The 20,609-nt window shown below is 33.9% G+C and overlaps 1 protein-coding gene across 3 annotated transcripts in view; it reads left to right on the top strand.

Annotated features, from left to right (window-relative positions):
* Nucleotides 1–13,875, top strand: part of CDH19 (cadherin 19) — a 113,701-nt gene extending 99,826 nt beyond the window's left edge. For 2 of the 3 annotated variants that reach the window (XM_027723120.2, XM_027723121.2), the window contains exons 10-12: nucleotides 6,136–6,253; nucleotides 8,354–8,605; nucleotides 12,403–13,875. In XM_027723120.2, the coding sequence (XP_027578921.1) occupies nucleotides 6,136–6,253; nucleotides 8,354–8,605; nucleotides 12,403–12,893 (861 nt within the window). In that variant the 3' untranslated portion in view covers nucleotides 12,894–13,875. Of the gene's footprint in view, nucleotides 1–6,135; nucleotides 6,254–7,313; nucleotides 7,479–8,353; nucleotides 8,606–12,402 lie in introns of those variants that run through there. The other variant, XR_003541085.2, reaches the window with a different exon arrangement.
* Nucleotides 13,876–20,609: the final 6,734 nt, after the last annotated feature.

Genomic DNA, 20,609 nt, shown 5'->3' with positions numbered 1-20,609 from the left:
CAATTCTAAATAGCTCAGGAATCTGCTTGCACGTTGAGTTGAGATCAAAGCTTGTATAGCTACACTATCATATTTCAGTTTCTAAACCAGCCATGTCTATCCATTTAGCTGGAAATAATATGCTGAGAGATGTTCTCAGAGATGTTCTGGATTTCATTTATTTCCCTGATCTGAGCTGAGTTGTGTCTACTTTCAAATATATTTGCATCTCCAAGTTTATAGTGTTTCGGGGAAAGGAAGGAAAGACACGGCAAAGGGAAAGAAAAAAAATGCCAAAAAAATGAAATGTCTTATTCAATCTAGACTTTATCTTGGTGCCTTATTCAATCTTATTCAATCTAGACTTTATCTTGGTGCCTGTCTGATTTACTGTAAAAGATATGTAGAGTCATGTGGCAATTAAGTTATTTTTACATAGCCTAAGGGTATGCTGGGTTGTGATAAAGAGTATGAAATACATAATGAATAAAACTAATTGTTGTCCTAATCATCCATACTCAGGCACAGTTAATAGTAGCTTCAGTCTAGAGAAGAGGGGTTGTTTTGACATTTTGGATTTTCTGAAAGACTGTAAAAATTCTTTGTCTGCCTTTATTGACTGAGTGCTGATCTTCAAGTCCCTGTATGGTGTTTTTGTAAGAGTTACAGACATTTGGCTTAACCTCCAAAAATGATTCAAACTAAAAGATTATATTTCAGTCTGTGGGACTATATTCTAAACTTGACAATAAAAATGGATATAAAGAAGACAGATAGGTGTTTTTTGGCATCACCCTAAATCCATTTATCATGTTTATTAGACATTTTGAATGGATTTTTCACTATCTGTTTAATGTTGTAGTTCTGTACTGTTCCATAATACAAAAGTCAGCTGTATACTAACCACAACTGAAGTTTTCTTTTGCACATTGAAAAACCACTTTCATCACACTCCCAATATTAAATACATTATTTTCAAAATGAATTGAACATTAAAATTGAACATTTCAAAATGAATTGAACATTTCAACAGGAATTGAACATGTTCAAATAAATTGAACAACAATTTATTGAACATAAATTGAACATCTATAGGATAAAACAGCCTTCTATCCTATTACAACTATAGTTATTATCAGATCAAATCGAACAACATTAATAAGGCATTCAAACCTATGATTTCTTTTTTATTGGACCTTATGAATTCATAACTGTATGTAAACATGGTAAATGATGACCACAATATGTTCATCAATATTTTTTTATATTTGCTGTTTATGGCTGTGTAGAGTAGCTATAAACCTTTGAACTTCGGAGGAAATATTCTGTACAAATAGTCAGTGGACCAAATCTGTCCCAAAGGTAACACTGGAGACATCTCAGCAAGAATGAGTCTGACCCTAAAAGCTTAATTCCCAAGGCATTAATAAATTAACTCAGCTGGAAGATGCAGTTTGAAAGTTTGATGTAGACTATAGCAAAAACCTTAAATGTAAGAAACCTGACCTTCCAGAATGTACCTATTTATATGCATGGTAATTTCAACCCTTTTGTGAATGTTGGTCTTTCTTCATATCATGCAGGAAGCCTATTTCAGCTCAAGATAAACTGCACAGAACATACCTACATTCTGAATTAATGCTGTCATCTCTAACGCGTATTTATTCTGGCAATTCTGAGTTCCTGTAATTTGGGGATCATGTATGAAGTGACTTTGATATTGCAGCTTGCTTAGCAATTTTTATTAGATCCAAATAAATGACTAAGTATGCAGAGCACTTTGAGCTAGAGATGAGAAAAGAACCAAATTTATTTACTCAGTACTTAGCACATAATAAAATAATAATCAGCTACAGTGAAAGTGAAAAGTACTCATTTGATATTACTTCTCTACATAATGAAATGACAGAAGAAAAAAGAGGAAATCTTTAAACAACTTCTAGGAGTAAATGATTAATGTTAAAAATGAGCAGTTTGCTAAAACAGATCCAATCCAATAAATCATGAGACAAAATTATTTTTGATAGCAGAGAAATGAAAGTGATAGGTTAGTAAGACAATGTTTACTATTTCACATTGCATGCTCTCTTCATCATTTACAAAAAGCATCTGAGCAGTGAAGATAGGAAAATAAAAAGTTTAAAAAAATAGCAATGAATGCATCCTCAGAGCGTAAAAACATGAAGAAGCTGTGAAAGCAACATCTATTGTAGCAGACTCTTACTCTAAGCTGCACCTGCAGATGCACCAAATGTAACTTGTGACATTTTGAAACAGTAGGCAAAGTGGCACATGGAAAATTCCTTTTTCTCTTTTATATGGATCATGATTCAACAACATTATCTCTTAGCAAATAGAACAGCTGGGACAAGTTTATCAGCATATGCAAGCAAACATAAAAAAGCACCTCAGTGTTATGGCATGAGCTTTGTAATTGTCAATTCTATGATGGTAAGTACAACATTTTATTTATAGCTGAGCAGAAACCTTTACAGTAGAGCCAGAGAAATCAGATCAATACTGTGCCAATTTGCTTTTCAAAACAGAAGCAGTCAACAGGAGAACATTGGTCTTGAGGTAGAAGGCCTACCTTGAACACGCAGTGTTGACCATAGTAATGAACATTTTAATCTTTTACCTGCACTAAAATCTGATGGTCAGCAAGTATTGTTAAGCAATAATAAAAATGTTACTACTTATAAGATCTCTGCCAATTTGAACAAAATCAGGTCTTGACTCCCCAAAAAATATAGGTGGTTAGATCTGTTACATAGTGTAAACCACAGCAGAGCTCCTATTGAAGGATGCTGTTGGAAAACAAAACAAAAAAAAAATGAAGTAGAGAGAGGTGGCAAATATGTTCCTACTTCCTTCAGTGCCTCAACGGGATTGGCAAGACTAGAGCTAAGTGTAGAAGAATACACAAAGGACTCAAAATTCTACATTCAGAGTACCTAGCATCAAAATTAACAGTACTGATTGTTGTTCAGATGGACAATCTATGCCTTAAGTCGAACTTGGTTGAGAGAAAACCTGTAGAAGCAGTAAGGGCTGTAACAGAGAAGATTTGTCATTCCTTCAGGAAGTCTCCGTAAATTCAATTCAGTGAGACCCCTTGGTGTTGAGGAAATAAATTTTCAATGAATTTTCATCAAGATTATTTGGCAGTGAACTACTCCATAATCCACAATTTTTTCTTTATAAGACAAACAATCTTCTAAAACGGTTTTCTGAAAATTTCTTCTGTACAAAATAATGATCAATGGGAGATCAGAGCTCTTACTGATATCTTAGACTCTCTCATGATAATATAATTATTAGATGAATGTGCCCACTGCTCAATTGGATGAGGAAGTTGAGTACAACAGGCCACATCTTTTTGTGACCTTAGATCAAAGGAGACTCTGCTATTCCCAGATGTGATCTTAGTGTGTTTGCAAAGAAATTGTAAATGAGGCACACCCACCATGAACTTAAATCAGTTTTTCAACAAGAATCAAGTAAATTAATCCCTGCTTTAAAGAAATATCCATTTTAAATTGACTGCTGGATTATTAAAGCTTCTAGATTAATGAGACTTGAAATTAGAAATTTTAAAGCAATTAAATTTCAGCCTAGTCAATACAACTGATATAACGTTGCAGAAGCAACATATCATTCACTATATTTTCTTTGTTTATACATTAAAATGTAAGAAGTTTGTAAGCCTAGACACACAAGCAATAACTGCAGTTTTTGAGTTCATGATGCCAGTTTCCCCAGTAAAAGGCTACAATTTCCTCTGTTAGGTGTACAAAGATCTAGAAAACTAGGGGAAAAAAGGAGCAGTTTCCTTCTCTCTGAGTGTTTTTTCCTTTGGACTCAGCAAAATCAGAGTTACCTATTGCTTTCTAAATATTTTATAGACTAATCTGGGTTTTGCTGAATCTTAATGGAAGTGATAACACAAGAAGTAAACAAAAAGGATTTACCCTGTCCTTATGTTCCAGATTTTCCCCTGATGCTAAGGTGAATCCTTAAAGGCATATGAATACGGCTAGAATAACCATAAGAATCTCAGCACAGATCAAAGCAAGGGAAGGTGGCTTGTTTTTTTTTTTAAGCTAGCCACATACTCCTCAGAATGTAATGGATTAAATCAGATATAGGCCCTATAAATTTATAGGGCCAAATACATTCTGTATGTAAAATATGGAAGTCAATAACGAAATAGCAAAACAGTATCTAATTTACAACTGCAATAATTTTATGATTTTCAAACATGATAGGCTCCTAAAAATGTACTTTCTAAAAACATTGCTAATACCTGGCTGAATAGAATGAATACTGGAAGTATAAATGTCACATACACTAATTTGGCTTTTTTGTTATGTGGTTAGGTAATTCTAGTCTACCAATTAACTAAACTAAAATCAAACCAAACCAAAATAAAACAAATTAGATGAGGCTAGGATGTCTTTGCAGATTACTCTATTACTCTGCATATTTAGTATACCTTGATAGACCCTGAATTATAAGGACAGATGTAAAGCCATACCAAGATTTTTCTCACCTGCGACCATAAACATGTTACCAGCAAATTGTCAAGTAAGGCCAGCATGGTCTTTTTTTAGTTTTTTGAGGCATATGGCAGAATATTATAATGAAAATGTTTCAGTCTTCATGGTTTAGACTATATATATACTTTTGCACTCTATTACTGTTCATATTGAGGATATTCTGGGAACTGTATTTCCTTGTAAAAATGATGCTTGCGATAACCAAGGTAATGTTAGTGGTCAGTTACTGTTCCTCACTGATTTCTTGACCTGCATGTCTATATCTGTATTTACATCACCTAAGTGATTTTGTTAGTTCTGAAGAAAGAAAAAAAAAAAATACCTTAATAGTCTTCATCCTTTGTGCGCTATGATATCACTGAAGAGTTACTCTTCTCATTAATGGAAATAAAAAACCAAATCTCAACCATCCTCGCTTGTCCATAGTGTGAAAATATAGATTTAAAATAAATTTCCCATATAAAAAGGGAACAGTGTTAAGAATACAAAGCTTCTGGGGTGTAAGCCACCTTTTACTCTCTGCTTTGATGATTACATCAAACTTAGCTTGCTTGAAAAGAAAAAGAATGTGTGTTGAAGTCTTAGATTTTTTACTAAGAAAAGGTTTAATCAGGAGAGTTTTCAAAGGCACAGATGGAAAGATGCAGTAGTCATTTCCATTGACTTACTGCTTTGCTTTTAGAGCCTACAGTTGCTTTCTGGTTTGAGGGAAGTCGAAGTCTCAAGTCTCTTGTGTACAAATATCTACAAGGCTTGATACGACTGATAAAATAGAGCAAAAGTTCAAATTTTTTCTGAAAATTGGTGGGCTTGCATCAGTTTACTTTCCTCCTGATCAGTAGGGGTGCTTGCTATTATATGCTGAACATTAAATATTTACTGATAAAAGTAATAAATATAAGTTCTTTTTAAAAAGAAATATTGCTAATTATGTTAACTGTGTGGTTGCTAATTTACAGACATGAAAGATATTCTTTTGAATGCTGTTATTTTTAGTTTTATCTTGCAATGATTATCTGGTTTGACGTATTTCTAAATGTAGAGTATTTTGCTTTCTTGAGAAAAAGCAGTCAAAAATTTCCATAATCAGTTATATTATGCAGAATCAACAATTCAGCACATGAACTTGTCAACAAGTCTCACTGAAACTTCAATACATCAATTGAATTGTGTCAATATGTTTGTGGATTGGAAGAAAATGGGTTTTGTATAGCAGGATTTCTTCAAATGTAGAATGATACACTCCTTACCTTGAGGAAAAAAAAAAACCAACCCACTACATATATGATTGTTTCATTTATAGAGACTTCACTTTCTCCTAGTCATTTGATCTAGAAAATCTCTTACATTTTCTCAATATTTTAATGCCTGCCTGTCTCAAGTAGATGAAAAATTAAAGTAGAGTATTTGCAGAATATAAGTCTCAATAAGCCTATTTGGGTATGTGGTGAATACTTGCATAACAGGCACTCAATACAGATTCACAGATCACATCTTCAGCATCAATAGTTTCACATGCCTGGTATATCCTTTCATTGTTTTAAAGGACAAGAAAATTCTTTTATTCTTAAACAACTCTGTTCTTCTGTCTTTCCAGCTAATTAAAACCGTAAGTGCAGTGGATCAAGATGATTCAGCAGAAGGCCACCATTTTTCGTTTTCGTTGGCTCCAGAGGCTGCAAACAACTCACATTTTACTGTCAAAGACAATCAAGGTATTGTCATTCATGTAGCCCTTTAAGACCTTCCTAATGGAAGCTGCATGCTTCTAGTGGTCCTCAATTTTGTAAAACTTTTCACTTAAATAGAAATTGTTATTATATGAACTTGTCTTGATAACAATAATAATTTGATACTATCAAAGAGTTTATTTTCCTTCTCAAATGGATAATATAAACAGCAAAAGACAGTTTTATTTCTAGGAAACAAAAACTATTGAGATGAAAAAATGCAGTGGTACTCTTCAAAACTTTTTTCTTAATGTAGAATATGGTGGGCAATTCCATATTTCTTGTTAAAATTATTTGTCTGAGAAATAATATCACCAGAAAGAAAATAATGATATTAATAAGTGTTACTTCATCACTTCAACAAAATTATAAAAACAAATAACAAGGAATGCATTCTTATTTTTTATAATATACTTTAAATTGCTTTCACCACACGATGACACCACATCATGTCTTTATGTATTTTATTGTTATTCAGAACTAATTTGGTTGAGACTCATATTAAAAGAGTGATATTGAGAAACAGCAAGCAAAAACAGTCTGCAGTGAAAGTATAGGTGAAATATCTGATGGAATTTTAGAGAAGATGACTATTTAGAGTCAGTCTACTAAGACTATAAAAAAGGCTTCTTCAGACTCAGCTAAAGTACACATTGTTCTTATTGACTTTGTTAATTATTTGAATGTTCTGGCTAAGGGAATAAATCAATGGAAATAAGTTTTGGAAAGTTCTGGCTGTTAAACAGCAAACTACTTCTCACAATTATCTTCAAAGTTAGTCAATGTATCAACAAGTCTTTCACTTCCCATCGCTATTAACCTCTTACTCCCTGACAGGAAAAGATAACTTGTTACATTAAGGTCAAATTGTGTACAAAACCATGAACCTTTCCCACCTTCGGTCACTACTCAAAACCCAAGCAGACCCTCACAACAGGCAACATATTCAGATCCTTTTGGTAGCTACTAATGGGGGAAAAAAAAAAGAAAAAAAAAAAAAGATGCAATCAGCTCTCAATCTGTCCCTTTCTGTTGCATTCCACAGAAATGGCTGAGTGAATTGTGATAATCCTAAGGAAGAGCAAAAGTGACTACATGTCTGCAGCATTTTATCTCAGAGTTGCTTTCTGAACTATGACAGAAACCTAGAACAACTTAAATGTGAGGGACTCTAACTTCAGTAGACTGTTTGGATAGATGTATTAGACAGGTAATGGTGGAAACATGGTATTTGTTTTTTTTTTTTTTTTTTTGGTTTGGTTTGTGGGGGGTTTTTCTATGTATACGTATGAACACACAATAATTCACTCTGCCAGGACAAAAAGTCTGACATGGAAATATTTAATTTTTTTTTATTTTATTTTCATTACATATAGATGTAGACAGGGGTATTTTGTTCTGGTATAAGCTATGTTTCATATTTGAATTAATTGATATGCAGCAGGAGCTGAAATTAAGCTGCTTACTGTGTTTTGTACAGAACATATTTCTAAATACTAAGAGTTAAATACAAAGCAAAGTCAAAGCCTCTAAAACTTTTTTGCTATTTTAGATAATATGGATCCAGCTAGCTCCAGTTTTTGAGCTAGGAAAAGAATTAAAAGACTACTTTAGTGGACTTTTTTCTCACTTTTGTCTCTTTTGCTTGCCACCTTTTTTCACAATGTGCTGCTAGACATGCTTGTTTAACCCCTTTGATTGATAAACTGTCTATATTTTATCTGTTAACTGCTGACTTAGCATCACCTGGTTACATGAAACCATTTTCAGAACCAATTAATTAATCTGAGCAGGCATCAGATACTGAAAATAGTGCAAATTTCTTTAGCTCCCAACATTAAAAACAGAGCTCCTAGGACAAATTTTATTATTGCCCATGGAATGTACATGTCAAAAATAAATGCAACTTATTCGTGATTGACAAAATGCTCACCAAATATCAGTGCCCGGTTTTACATTTTTAAGTTTCTTAATATGTATCTTTGCACAGTACCATTGGTTTTAAATAGGTCAGATTCCACTGGAATAATTATTGTTGTTGTTAGAAAACATAAATGCATATCATCATCATAATTTATCTTCTAGATAACACAGCCGGAATTTTCACAAGCAAAAGTGGCTTCAGGAGGCAAGAGCAGTTTTTTTTCTACTTGCCAATCTTAATTCAGGATAATGGGACCCCACGGCTGACAAGCACAAATACTCTCACTGTCACTGTCTGCAACTGTGACACTGAAGTAAACACCTTCTATTGTCGATACGGAGCTTTCTTGTATTCCTTGGGTCTCAGCACAGAAGCTTTAGTTGCTGTTTTGGCTTGTATACTAATACTCCTAGGTAAGTACAAGTAAGAGAAATTACTTTGTTTCCTCTTACAGAGGGGTTAGTTAAGTGACAAAAACAGACCCTTGACTGAAAGACTGTAAGTACTGGGCCGTTGGGAAAAATTGAAATAAGGCAAATGTTTAATTTCTTTTCTGTTTTCTTAACTATAATTTCTCCCTTCTCCTCTCCATTTTTCAGTAAAATTTGAATTCTAACACTATTTCCTAAAATTTAGGTGTAGTTGAGTCATGGACATTCTTACCCCTGAAGCATTCCAATAGTAAAGATTTCAGAGCCTAAAGTCTGTATGGAGCCCCAATAAAGCTGAAGACAGCATTACACAAAAAAATTGGCTAGTGTAAGGATATATTAAGAGGAGCAGCACTGCACTCATTCTGCCTTAGGAATGATAAATTAAGACCTGAGATCAATAATAAAGAATAAAAGAAAAAGAGCATGACATTCTCAGAAAGCAAACCCAGGCACAAACAGGGAGTTTCTCTGTCAATTAATAAGGTTACATCTCCAGACAACATTTTCTCTAGATGCTGGACATCTCTTTTTCCTATCAGGAGACATTGACTTAACCTCCATTACATTTGGGAGCTTATGAATAAGTTTGGATAGATGTATTGGACAGGTAATGGCAGAAACATGGTTGCTTTTTGGTTTGGTTTGGTTTGTTTTCCTATGTATAGGTATGCACATATGCAGTAATTCGTTCTACCATGACAAAAAAGTCTGACATGTAAATATTCATATAGAGTTGTGTTAGTACCTCTGCAAAAGGTCCTCACATCTGGCAAATGATGCTCAAAACCAGACTGACAACCTGTTCCCGCACTGAATGAGGCTGTGGCTGCTGCAAGACATATCAGAGTGACAGCACTCAGGCAAAGACCCGCTTCACCTGATGAAGCTCACACCTGTCACTTCAACAGTGCATTTGTCTTTTTTAGCAAAAGGATATTCCTGCAGTGTTCCATGAGTGATTTGATGACACTGACACGTTATAACAGCAAGCACGGTGCACTAATCTTTCGCTAAAGGTTAAATATCCATCCTGAAACTCTGAACCTGTTTGAGTAAGTGAGGGTAAGGTGTAGTAGATTTTGAGACTAGGAAATAAGAGGTAGAGACAGGTAGGGTTTTTTTTCCAAGGTAAAACGATTAACCTTAGATCTTGGTCAGTAATAGTGGTCATGGACCTCAATACCAAATTCAAGCTAATGCGAATAAACCAACACAGGAAGACTTTAAGTCTCTGTTGCCTGTGTAATATGCATATGCATATGCCATATAACAGTATGTTTCATAAAAGACCATATCAAAAAATACCACAAAACAATTGATGGGTTACAAACTTAAAAATTGTGCAAACCAAGCATAAATTGATTTTCAATAATATTCTAAAAAAAAAATTAATTAGAATCAAAACACGAAAACTGCAACATAATATCTAGCTGCACAAATGTAATGTCCAGAAAGAAAGAAGCAATAATATCAGAAATTACACTGCCTTAAGAAAAAAAAAATTTCAATAAAAATTATTCTCTCGTGTTTGTTAATGAGAGTAACTATAATATCAATATTTTATTTTTTATATCACTGAAAGAAATACAACTATACAGTAAATGTTTTTTTTTACATATAAAGTGTGTCTAAGTAAAGAAGGTTTTTTCTATGTTCATTATGTAGTCTGACCTCTACTAGTCTATAAATAACAGTATGCAATATATTTATCATCATTAACTGCAACAAAGCTGAGGCCTGAAAATGAAGGCTTGCAGCTCTATACTGATGTGTTTTAATCTGCTATAGTAGCAACAGAAGACAGAAAAGACAAGTTAAATAAAGTTAATGGAATTAATTCTGCATTCTGTCCACAAGGTTATTGCTTATTTTCCTTAACATATGGAATAGAAACCAACTCTAATAATTTCCTATTGTACCTTTCACCTCCTGACTGAATATCTTGGGGAAAAGCCATTGAAATTTCTCCTGAAATAGAAGCCCATAATTTAGTCCCACACTAAAATGAGTTGTCAAGAAGCAGCACACGTACTTGTTAGCTATAACTCAGCACCTTCGTATGGCTTTGAACTCTCAAGATCTGGTGACACACAGGAAACCACAGAAGCAAAACAGCCTACCAAAAAATACATTTGGTTTTATTTATCCCTATTTAGGCATTGAATAGATAGGGGAAGGGTGAAAACAATGGAAGGGAACCTCATAACTTTTATGTCAAAATGGGAGTACTCTCAACTAGACACCAGCCATTTCTTGACTCTGTAACAAAGTCCAGGGATGCACCAGTTCCCCTACATCCATCTCCTAGTTTCCAACAGAGAACACAGGAACAGGATTACCTGCTCTTCCAGAGTCACCTTATTTAAATCTCAGGTTAGATCTGCCTTAGGCCTTTCAGTCAGTTTAAGTTTACAAGCAGGTCCGTGTTCATTTCAAGTTTTATTTGGTTGTTGCAGGATATCTGAACTTCGTGTTATCCACTTAAGGGACTAAGGATCAGGCAAACTGTATCATTGCATTATCCAGGCCATCAGTGGAATTGTTCATCAGGGGTTTCTTGATTGCTTGAGAGAGGTCTTCTATTCAAGTGGAATAAGCACATGGTAACTATATATATCACAAAAATCAAAGCAGGGATATAGATAAATATATTAGGCCAAAAGAAAAACAAATTACCACAGTCTTTACAGACACAAATATTTATGTTTGTGATTAATTAAAATGAAATAATAAAATGTTCTATTCATTATAGGTTTACCACTTATTCCGAAAAACAATTTTCCCTTATGATGTGTACCATTAGAAGAGTTCACCATGCAAATGATTTGGAAAGTTAAAGCCATTTAGGTTTTGTAAATATATCATAACAATCATGTTTGCAGTACTTTCAAATTTGGTGTTGGTATCTCCCAACCAAATGAAATAGTTTACTGGAAATAGGTAGAAATAAAGAACTACTTCAGTTTCATCATATTCTTAAGTAAAATCCTGTAATTGTTGGCAGTTGTATCATTTCATGTCCTGAGGAAAAAATACAGTCCACAAACTACTTACTTATTAAATAGAACTTCAACTGATTTCAGTTAAAAACTAAAATCATTAATCTCTTGAAAGTCATAGACTAATTCAAAGGGATCATTCATTTAAAAATCAAATTAGATAGGATTAAAAAATAATACTTTAAAATAAAATTTAAAAAAACTTTCACATATGAAAGGAGATCATCTCATTCATAGATCTTGACAATAAAATGATACAATTTAGTGAGAGTCTGCAAATCAGCATAACAGAAATAGTTAGACTGCATTCTGCATAGTCTGAAACTGAATATTTCAACTAGATGAGGAGGATATCTTACTCACTGTTTCATTTTTCATTTGATATTCCCGGGGCTTTGATCAGAGAGACAGTGAGAGATTAAGAATTTAAATTCTGAATATGAAATGGATATATTACATAATAAAAAAGCATTTTCAAAAAGCATAACCAGTGTTTCCATCAGTTCCAAACTTGCATCTATGAAAAGAACTGCTCCATTTCATTCAACTATTTTGTAAGTCCCTTTGTAACCATTTTCCCAACACACCCATTGCTCATCTCAAAACCATAAAATCCATAAAAATTACAGCTCTATAAATTTACTAAGGGAGCTTCACTTTACAACAGAACTGATATTAAGAAAAGTTACCATTTAAGTCTTTACAAGCATATTCAAATTCTCTGGTTATCCGTTTAATTTTTCCTTTTGCTCTTCTCTTCTTTTTTTTTTTGGTCAGTGTTCTTTTTGGCAATTGTAACCATAAGGCAGCAGAAAAAGAAGTCTCCCTTTTCAGAGAAGATGGAAGAATTCAGAGAGAACATTGTCAGCTATGATGATGAAGGAGGTGGTGAGGAGGACACAGAAGCCTTTGATATTTCAGCACTGAGGACGCGGGCTGTCATGCGAACACACAAACCTCGGAGGAAGGTCCCATCCGAAATCCACAGCCTCTACAGACAGTCTCTGCAGGTTGGCCCTGACAGCGCAATCTTCAGGCAATTCATTTCAGAAAAGCTTGAAGAAGCAAATACAGATCCTACTGTTCCTCCATACGACTCACTTCAGACCTATGCATTTGAGGGGACTGGATCCTTGGCAGGATCCCTCAGCTCATTAGGTTCAAACATGTCAGATGCAGATCAGAGTTATGACTACCTTGCAGACTGGGGACCTCACTTTAAACAGCTCGCAGGCATGTACACCTCCCATAGAAGTGTGGGGGATTAGGTACCCTTTGGTTGGTTCTTTTATTTTCCTAAATCTCAGCAACAAAAAACTGCTGTGGATTTTTAAAAAGGAGATCATCGCCCATTTAAGCATGACAAATAAGAGCCAAAGGGGTTTAGTACAGAAAGTCTTGGATGTAGAAATCTCTTGAAAAAACACACCAGGGGTGTCATGACGTGAGGAGATGGAGCCTGCTGTTTGAAAACCTTGTGGTTACTTAAGTGCTTGAATGCAAACTGTGCTGCTTTGGATATCTAGGTCTTCTTCTGCATACTGAAAACTTGGGTCTTGCATGTACAAAAGGAGGAATAGAAGCCATAAATGGATGCTGCAAACATTCTATCATCCATAAGATTTAAATTGTTTCCAAAGTTAAGACAGACTTTTGCTGTTGCAGTTGAATACATTCATTAACCAAAGTTAAACATGCATATTTGTATAATGCTTCATTATAGAAATATACTTGGGTGAAAAGGTAGACCCTACATATTCTAATACAGTTTTCAGAAGTGCTCACAGAGTCATCTATTTATTGTTCTTAAGATGATAAAACTAAAACAAACATCTTTTCCTATCAGTGTAAAAATAAAGACCTGTTACAACATCAGCAAGTATTTGCTGCCATTTTAGATTTTAATGAAACTGTTGGAAGGTGTGTAAACCGATACTTAATTCAGTAAATAAGATAGAAAAAAGAATCAATATTTAACTTAAATACTGCGATCGACCACATATTATATATTACTGTACTTCGAACAAAATGCTGTCCAAATAGAGGCATTTTTCCTTTTATTAAGAGTTTAAAGGATGAACTGATTTACCAGCACAGATTTATTTTTTTATTATGGAATATAAAATTAGCTGCAGTAGTCAGTTTTATTATAACAATATTAAGAATCTTTAAAATGCTAAACTGATGGTTATAAAATTTTATGTATGACATTAGATAATAAGATAATAAAAGTGCTTTAATGTTAATCCACTTTGAAAATGATCCTGAATTATTCTGCGAGTCTCAAGTAAGATTTCAAAATTAAATTCCCACTGTGTTTTTTCAAACATTCCATAATGAATATAAAGCTGTCACAGAATATATCTTTACTCTTATTTTTACCACTACCCAGCAGCAATTTTGGAACTGAGGTCATCAAAAGTTTTCAAAATGGTCTGTCTAGAGAAAGCAACCCATCTGTTTTTTATTTACCTCTCATTCATCAGGTACTCATTTTACAGAAATTACATCATGTAATCAACTGATTCAATCAGCTAAAGGCTGGCATCAGGATAAAGAAAATTATGCAACATATTTCTTTCTGCTTTCCGTTTTTTGCTGTTTTTAAGTAAGATTTTAGGTAAGTTCAACTGAATTACAGAGAGCCATGAAAGTTTATACAAGGAAAAAAACAAATGAACAAACCTCAAACAAACAAACAAAGGCGTGCAACATACAAGCTCTACAATGTTTCCTACAGTTGCTCATCACTGAAGGAAACCAAGGTATGTAGGCTAAGTGGAAAGGTGCCACTGCAGTTTAAATTCCTGGTAGCTAAAAATAAAACATGTGGAGGAGTTTGGAAATCAGGAGAGATTTCCAGTGTGAGGTCTGGTAAGGACAGAAACATTATTCATTATATTCACAGCTAGAAAAATATGGAATGAGGAGTGGGGGGTAGAGTGGCCATCAAACCAGGTGCGGATGAAGCAGCACCTGCTTCATAAAAAAAAAAATGGTTCTTTCCAGTCTCATGCTGGGATGCCAATATGGATAAACAGCTACAAAACAGCTTTAAAAGCTTCACAAGTAAAAATACTGTATTAATGGCTCTAACCTTTTACTCCAATGGCCCTCAAACAGATGCAGCAAAATAACTTTTATTTAAGATTGTACATATTAGTAATTTGCTCCGTGAGGAGGAATAGAGAGAGAGAGAGAACAACTATACATGCACTGGTTGTTGGAAATAGTGAAAACTACAGTTTTAGGATTAGGTCTATAGATTTATGTGTGTTATACTCTAAACAAATCCTCATTCCACAGATGGTCCCAGTGGAATTAAGAGAATTCCTCATGCTTTCAGGTTGTATTTAGTATAAAAAGGATAACAGTGTCTGATCCTTTCTCAATCCAGAGATTTTGTCCATTTGTGTGGGGAAATAGCCTTGAAGACTCAACCATATTTGCCTTTAAAATTTTCCCTTTTTCCCATAAGGTACTTTAACAACAAATAATTTTTGTAACAGGTGCTTACCACGGCCACGCAATTTTTGCAACCAATGCATGGCATTGTCAGTAATTTATATATGAAAGAGAATAATGGCCTACAATGGATCTTACATGACCTTTAACCATAAAAGCTTAAAATTGTGTTTGCATAACAGAGAAAGGGCATGTTTTGCTCTGAAACAAATTATTCCTAGCTGTTACTGGACCACATCATATTAGATTCATGGTATTCAATCTAAGTCAAACCTGTCAATTTATATTCACATGTGAGAAAAGAACCACTGAATTGACCTAGTAATTTCATACTTCTTTTCATTTAGTTGAACAATGCCTAGAAAAAGGTTTTGTAGAATTTTCTTCTTTTTTTGAAGGAAGTAAACATTCTGAGGAAGCAAAAATTAATCACATAAAGACATCACAATAATGAATAACACGAAATTAATAAAAGATAAGCTATAAGTCAGAGTTCTTGATGATGAAATCTATTAAACTGTGCAATGGTTTTCCCAATAGAATCCTCCACTACCTTTATCTTTTAAAAAATTATTAGTAGCTGGAATTCACTATGTCAGTGGCTGATATGAAGAGTGCAAGTATGGTACCAGATGGTAAATAAATATTCAGCTGTTCATGATCCACCCCAGGGAATACAAGGAAGACTTATTGACTGGTCAAAGGAAGTATGATAATACACACTACTTTTCTGTGTTAATGCTTTGAAGAGATTTTTCTGGCTTTCTGTTTCAGCCTCACTCCAACGGATCCAGTGTTGTGTTATTGGTTTTATATATTTAAAAACCAAGGAAATTAAAACTATGCATATACTAATAAATACTCAACATTGAGATGTTTGAAGTTAAAAAAAAGCAAAAATCATTTGATAACGTATTGCAGCTTCAGACTCATTTTTCTGCTGGGGAAAATATATTTTGTTTATCAATTCGACAAAAATAAAAAGTTTCAACTTGGTTTTCATTATATATATCCTGATGCAGGTGTTTTACTGTCATAACACTGAGAAGAAATCCTCCATACCACTGAGGATAGTCTTAGTCTTTAATTCACATAATTTTCCTACTGCATTTTCTCACAGGTATTCTCATTACACTCATAGCTTTGCTTTCAAAATTTGCATTTGAAGTCTGGTTGTTGTAACACTCATTCTTAGTTGTATGGGGTAACCCTATCAGATGAGAGTAAAATTTGTTCAAAAGACAGTGTGCATTCTATGTTTCAAAGTCAGATCTAATATATGCTCTCTAAGGAGCAGAAATTGAAGAAGATTATGTGATTTTATGTTCTGGCAAAGAATACATTTTATCCTTGATCCAGACTGTGAACAAATAGAAGTTATATGTATAAAAAGTCAGTATTTATTAGTAAAATCTGTAACATTTCTCCACCAGAAAATTGGTAAACCTCTATTTTATAAAGAAAAATAGAGTAAATGGATATTTATTTTAAAAAAGACACATTTTACAACAGTGATTTGAATGGTTTCATATTTGTTTGGAAAAAGAGAAATTCTTCATTTAAGGGTCTATATCAACCTTATATACGGAGTTCAAGGAACAGTGACATATAAGTGCAATGCACAGAAAGATAAAACATGCATAGAGACTGCTTAGATCAGTATGAAACATTTTACTCACAGCAAATAGATAATAGCATTAGTCAGAAACACGCATAAGACTCAACAGGATATCTGCCAGTAAAGGCAGTTAGATATATGGCATTAAGAACAAATATTAATAAATAAATTAATTTTCACAAAACTCTCAAATAGGAGAAACTGGAAGAGGATATCAAAAGTTCTTGATTCCCCATACATTTTAATTGTGGTTTAGCTAATCCTTTCGTAATATTAAAGTTTACAATTTAGGTAATACTCCACATATGGAGGTTCAAGTAGATTTGGTTTGTAGAGAGACAATAAAATCTGCATACATATATATGAGCAAAACGATACAACAGAAGTTGTTGGATTAAATCTTAAAGGGATGCAAACCTCCCCACAGATACACGAAGCATTCCTTCTGACATTGCTATGGGTAAATTAGGTTCTGTCATCAGAAATTCCACTGAAAAGGGAGTTTACAAAGGGTATCTTGGACAAATATTTTAGTAGCTTAAGAGGTGAAAAAAGAATTTTTTATATACTGATTCTGTAAATTGGACTTACAAATGCCAAAAATATTCCACATTATTAATAGTGAGGACACCTGAGATATGAGCAAGAACCTGGATGTTCTGGAAGAAAGAATAGAAAATGGATAAAATGTAATGACAGAAATAAAGATCATCCGCTCTGGAAACAGTACTTTAAAAAAATCTGCTATTATACTGGGTACTTATCCAGAAGAGTAATTAAACAGGACAAGGATATTCTAGCTTCTAAAATAACTATAAAATGACAATAACCTTCGATCCAGAAAAAAAAAAAATCAAATATGAACCGAAGCTGTACAATGCAATAGAAAAAATAAAATGTTGACCATGAAATTAAATTAGTATTAGACTACCTATCTGTTTAATTATTTGACAGCCCATTCTCTTTCATCACTCTGACCACCCACACAAATATTTTTCTGAAATTTTCACATTCATTTAAAACAAAGTAAGCCAAAGGTACTTCCAATATTAATTATTATTAAAGTATTTTCATAGGAAAAAATCTTGTTACTAATTCATTATTTATTTCATATGTACGAATGCTTTGACAAGGCCAGACAAGGTGTTCAAGAGATGTAAAACAGATGATAAAAGAAGTTTATCTTTAAATATCTTATTCTATACTTTCAAAGGTCTAATTCAACATACCTACATTTCATTTATATTCAGTGAACTTCATTTCATGGTTGCAAATGCCTATCTACTTATTTTACTTATGAATTCAAAATATTATTGCAATTACTTTACAAATATTTTATGAGCATACCTAAAGATCAATCACAGTGACTATAGGAATAAATTATCCAGATTTTTCTTGTCAAAGCATCTTATTGCCACAAAAGTCTTACCCTGCTTTTCCATCACTGAAAACAAAACCATCCTAATCAGTTTCTACGGGCCCTTGCATCCACTATGGTACATCTCACCCAACTATAGCCACCTAAAAATTGGAGTAAATTATTCAACTTCCTTGCCATCCTGTGTTGCAGCTACTTCAGACACCACAGAAATTCAGGGCAGGCTGGACTCTCCAGGGCTTCAAAATGAGGGTCATCCTTCCTTATGGGACTGACTTAGACATGGTAGATCTTCCACAGCAAAGACCTCCTACTAATACATTTCCTTCATGTCACTGAGGGCACTAACTTCCTGATTAATTACCCCCAAAGCTTCACCTGCTTTCACCAATCTTATAGGGCTGTAAGGATTCTGCTTTGTCTTTCCACCTTCACATATATTTGGATTTATTTTTTAAAAAGTCAATATTTTTCTTTGGCAATAGCTCCTGTCAGTCTTGAATGATTATTATTGCTTTATAGTATTCCACTAACAGCTAAAGGTTTCCAAGTCAGCTCCTTGTGGAGATAGCTATTTTTATATCATGAATTTCAGAAAATACAGGAAAAAGACATGAAATCAAGGCCAAAAGAGGTCAAATGGTTCATGTAGCTGGTTAACTCCTGAGCTAGAAACAAGTTGTGGGTCCTGAAATATTCAGCCCACTACCCAGCTCCTGGACTACAGTCAATTTTTTGCAGGTCTACTTGTGTTTTCTTGGTGATTAATAAAGTTAGTAAAAATAAAAATTCTATATCCACCTGAGTTAGTCGGTTCTGGTTTTGTATGGCACTTTGAACAACTTTTTTGCATGTGACAAAAAAATTTGCTTGGGGACTTTTTTGTATGTTTGCTGACATTCTTTATTCCTTAATCTTTCTTCTCTGGTCTACAAGTCTGAATATAATTTATATGGTTTGTTCTACATAGGCTGAATACTTCTTTCTTCTAAAGCTCATTTTAACCAGCTCCTGATACTGCATCCCTTTGGTGATCAGAAGTTAAGCACTAGTAAGTTGTTTGCACCCTGTAGCATCCTGTTCCAGTGGCAGCATCCTGGGCCAATATTTTCAAGGTCTCTTCTCATTTTGTGCTTTTATACTAAGCTGGATTTTTTTCTAAGATCATAGATTCATTCTACAGCCAATAACTCTTTCAAATAATTAAAACCAAAAATACATCTAATATATATAGTTACACCACATGTTTATATAAAGCTAAGCAAAGCTAAAACAAGTTAGACAATAGTTACCTGACCACTAGGTAATTTCTTTTATGGCAAAAAAAGCCATAAAATATATCTACTCGGGCCAAGAGAAATCCAGAGAACAGCTGAGAGGTCCTGGGGCCGGTATGCTGACACTAAGCCACTTACAAACAGTAACATCTCCATAGTTGCTACCTACAAGTCTACAATCTCTGTAGGATTTTCAAGGGGAAATCACAATCAGGAACTAAGAAATAACTGTTTCCTTAAATTTCAAGTGTTTCTGGAAGAGGAATTACCTGTGAAAGGAGGAGAGAATAACCCTTGCCCTTCTCTTGATCTGCATTACCGGAGAAAAAGTAAACAATATTAGAACAAGTGTAATTTGTAAGCATTTGTCAAAAATATGTTTTCATCCTTGCTATTTCATCACTGTATATTTGCAATATGAAATTCCTGATTGTTCACCACATGTTTTGATTTGCAGATGATTTGTCCAGCAGAAAAGTTTTTTGGTCTTCTGCTGTCTAACTGCTCCTATGTGACAGATGGTTCAGATTCACCAAAAAAACCCCAACCAACTAACAACCCACAAGCAGTCTGCAAGATATTGCAACAGGATGTCAGTAGTTATTTTCCATTGTTGCTGGAGAGTGGTAGAGGCAATGAGAACCTGATGATTAGAGAACAAATCTAAAAAAGATCCACAAAGAGATTGCTTCTGCTATAAACCTGGAAAATTTTGGAGCATCAGAAATCCAAAGAAGAATCTACTTGGTGGATGCTTTTCTGTTTGCTTTTTCTGCTGCCCATGAAAGAACTTTTAATGTAAGTAATTGTGGGAACAATCTAATGCACCACATATCTGTTGTAGCAGAGGTCTCTGGAGACTACATTTCTTAAGGATAAAGCAGAGATCTGCAGACTGTTATTAAAGTTGATATAGTGGGTTAGAACTAATGGTAGTTAGAACTACCATTTACCAGCATAGATGGAAATAAGTAATATTTCTAGACACTGAAAATTAAATCCAGTTTGTATGTCCTTTCTAATTTTCCCTTGCACCGTCCAGGACATAAATTAACTGTCCCTAACATTCCTTGTAAAATACACATTTTTTTTGTTTTCTCCAGAAATCATACAGAACAATTTTAGCTTTCCAAGTTTCTCTTCCTTATTGATTTATTGGTTTGAAGGATTCTTACGAGTGTACATTTATTGCTGTAAGCATTTTCTTGCTGTTTCTTTTATGTGCTCCTTTAAAAGAAAAAACAAA

Source organism: Pipra filicauda, unplaced genomic scaffold (genome assembly GCF_003945595.2).
Source record: "Pipra filicauda isolate LSUMZ 115617 unplaced genomic scaffold, ASM394559v2 scaffold52_size3558583_pilon, whole genome shotgun sequence".
Taxonomy (NCBI): Eukaryota; Metazoa; Chordata; class Aves; order Passeriformes; family Pipridae; genus Pipra; species Pipra filicauda.
Note: the sequence above shows the minus strand (reverse complement) of the source record. Positions and strands in the feature narration are given on the sequence as shown.